Consider the following 3,350-nt stretch of genomic DNA (forward strand, 5'->3'; position numbering starts at 1 on the left):
CTACACTGGGAAAAACTAGAGTCAAAGATTTGGGCAGATTACTTTTGGGTAGAATTGTTTTTTTCTACGGTGGAATGATATAAGAAGATAATGGTCAGTGTATTGTAATCTGGTGTCATGTTTTATCTACGCTCTTAGCACCTTGCTAAGAATGAGGTGTGGTTAATAAAATTGATCCTCGCTTGCCTTTCCAAATTTTTTTTATGGCCGTGCAAGGTTCTTAGGTGGAGGGTTGTACCGACCCATCAAAGCGAGAAATGAGACCATTTCAACACTACCGGATTACAAGGGGTTCTGAGACCATTTCAACACTTCAGGGAACACCAACCAGATTACAAGGGTGTCCCGTGCATTTTACAAGGGCGTCCCGCGCAATGCGCGGGCGGGTAACCCCCTAGTTTAAAACAACTAAAATCTACTGAGTTAAATGCTATTTTAGTTCATGTGGTTGGGCCATTTTGTCATTTTAGTCCAAATGTTTCATTTTTCGTCTGTGAGGCCAAAAAGGTTTTATCGTTGCTATTTTAGTCAACTGGGTTAACTTCATCAATTTTTTTTGTTAACGAGAAGGGCAATTCGGTCATTTTATTTTATATGTAATTATGTTAACTAGAAGGGTAATTCGCCCTTATAAAATCACCAAATTGCCATTCTCGTTAAAAAAAATAATGGATGAAGTTAACCCAGTAAACTAAAATGACAACGGTGAAAACATTTTTGGACACACATGCAAAAAATGAAACCTTTGAACTAAACTGACAAAATAACTCAAACCACAATAACTAAAATGGCATTTAACTCACAATTCCAACTCCCAACTTCATCTTCAACACTTTTACAAAAAGAAAAAAAAAAGAAAGAAATAATTGTAAAATAATTAAATTACTTTTTTATTCAACTTGAAGTTAAACAAATCATATAAACATTATAATGGTCTCATTTCCCACGTGATAATAAACTACTACCATCACCATCCTTGTTATTTCCGGGTCAAATTAAACCACCTTCTCCCTAACGTACGCCAATGGCGACTCTCCCAAAACAAATATCTCTATAAATACCCTTCAATACATTCAACCTTCATACACACTCCAACTTCCATTTAAGGAACTTACACTACCATTCATAACAATGATCGAGTTTTCATTCGATAATCTATTGATCAAAGGTGCGGTTTTCGTGATTGTTCAAGCTCTAGTTTATCTCATCCTGTCTAACTCCTCGAATTTGTTCTCTAAGTCGAAGATGGCGAGGTCGTTTAGCTTTAAACCTGCGCGATCAGTTAGTATTCGCCGCGTGTTTGCTGCCATCGCGGATATGCCTCCTGGTGGCGAGGCGTCTCCTTCTTCGTCCACTAGGGGGGTTCCGATCTTGTCGGAGGAGGATGATTTTTGTAAATTTGATTAGGTTCTAAATATTGTTGGTTGATGTATACATATTGTTTTAAGTAGTTCGATAAATTTTGTGGTTGTTTTGTGAAGAATAGTTAATATAGTCTATAGTTGTATTGGTTTGTACTTTTTATGTAACAACATGTAAATACTTATTCAATTATTTCACCGTTAGGATGGTGTATCAATTTTCATCGAATAATAAAGGGTTATTAGATTTTATCATCTTCAACTATTGGCTATTAGCTGCTGTCACCCTCAAATATCGCTTTGACGTCCGTCACCCCCAACTTAACACTTAGTGTGTTCTGTCACCAAGTCGTTAACTAATCACTAACTTTTGATCCCGAGCTATACTTTTGGGGCTGTCATAAGGATCTTAGGAAGGTTTTAGGGATCTTAGGACACCCCAAAAGTATAGTAGCATGATCAAAAGTTAGTGATCAGTTAACAACTTGGTGACCGAACACACTAAGTGTTAAGGTGGGAGTGGCGGGTGTCAAAGTGACAGTTAGGAGTGGCAGCGGCCAATAGCCAATAGTTAGAGATGACAAAATCCAATAACTAAATAATAAATACATACTTGTCATTTTAATTTCCTGATTGAAATAATACCAACCTGTTTTATTTGGTAATACATATCCATTTAGTGTTAAGTGACTATATTCTAGCATTTTTTGATTTCTGTGCGTCACATTCAGAAATACTTCTAGGCTTTAAAACATGTTCATAGATACACTTAGAGAAATCTCTATCAAATACTCAAAACATAACTTTAGTAAAAGAACCGGCACTTGTTATACAAGAGGTTCAAATTGTGTCAATGGGTATCACTCAAAACACACCAACTAAAAACACATATAATGTAAGATATAAAATATTCTTTACTATTATTCTGTTATTGGTTACCAATTTCTTGTCACAAATAATATATTATAGAAATTTCTAGGGTCGACTCTTAGCAAGGATAAAGTGGACGACCGTCTAGGACCCACTTCCCTAGGAGCCCAAATTATTTTAATTTTTTTAATATATTTTGTATAATCTAACCTGATTTTCAAACCCATAAATCTCTTTGTTTTAGGCTTGTTTAAACTTAATTTTCATTTAACTCAATTAACTCTATGTAACCCAATTGAAAACTTAAAATTTAAAACCCAATAAAAAAGGTGTTCAGATTCAGCTTCACGATTTTTGGGTCCATGAAGAGGTAACTATTGTTTTAGTTCGAGTAAGTTGTTTTGTAGTTGACACATAAAGTAGCTGACTGGTAAAGTTTTATGGGTTGAATACTAAGGGCGTGTTTGGTTCGCATGAATTCAATTGAATTTAAAGGAATTGGAATCTAAATTTCATCTCTTTAAATGTTTGGTTCACAGAATTTGATGGAATTAGAATCTCAATTCCAATCTTTGTGTGTTTTGTTCACAATGGAATTGGAATCTCAATTCCACCTAAACCGTTTAGACCCGTACTGTTTCCACCCGTGCCGTTTCAACCCAAACTGGGGTTGGTGGATGTCAGGGTGATGGATTCCAATTCATTTGACAACCAAACACAAAAAAGATGGAATTGAGATTCCAATTCCAACAATTTCCAATTCTAATTGGAATGTTTAAATTTCAAATCCAATTTCTTATTTTGAATCGGGTTCAAAAAGTCGTTAATGGTAATTCTTCGTCGCTAAAGGTTTCAAACTTTGTATTTAGTAGAATTGGTTTTTCTATTCAAAAAGGGGTGGCGGCGCAACTTGTTGCCCGACTACCTGCCATTGTTTTGTAATTGCCCTTTTTCGTGTGGAATGATATTGTTGTGTTTTTGCAAAAAAAAAAAAAAATTCTTCAAATTCTAATTCTATACGTTCCAATTCCAAAACATTCTGCGAACCGAACGCCTCCTAAGTGTTTTTTTTACCAGTTGATCTTTATTCGTTCAAGCCGACTTTTATCTTTTTAATGA

The 3,350-nt window shown here is 35.2% G+C and overlaps 1 protein-coding gene across 1 annotated transcript; it reads left to right on the plus strand.

Annotated features, from left to right (window-relative positions):
* The first annotated feature begins 1,072 nt into the window (after window positions 1-1,072).
* Window positions 1,073-1,616, plus strand: LOC110890890. The gene has a single exon (XM_022138536.2). The coding sequence runs from the start codon at window positions 1,132-1,134 to the stop codon at window positions 1,405-1,407; it is 276 nt and encodes a 91-aa protein (XP_021994228.1). The 5' UTR covers window positions 1,073-1,131; the 3' UTR covers window positions 1,408-1,616.
* Window positions 1,617-3,350: the final 1,734 nt, after the last annotated feature.

Source organism: Helianthus annuus, chromosome 11 (genome assembly GCF_002127325.2).
Source record: "Helianthus annuus cultivar XRQ/B chromosome 11, HanXRQr2.0-SUNRISE, whole genome shotgun sequence".
Taxonomy (NCBI): Eukaryota; Viridiplantae; Streptophyta; class Magnoliopsida; order Asterales; family Asteraceae; genus Helianthus; species Helianthus annuus.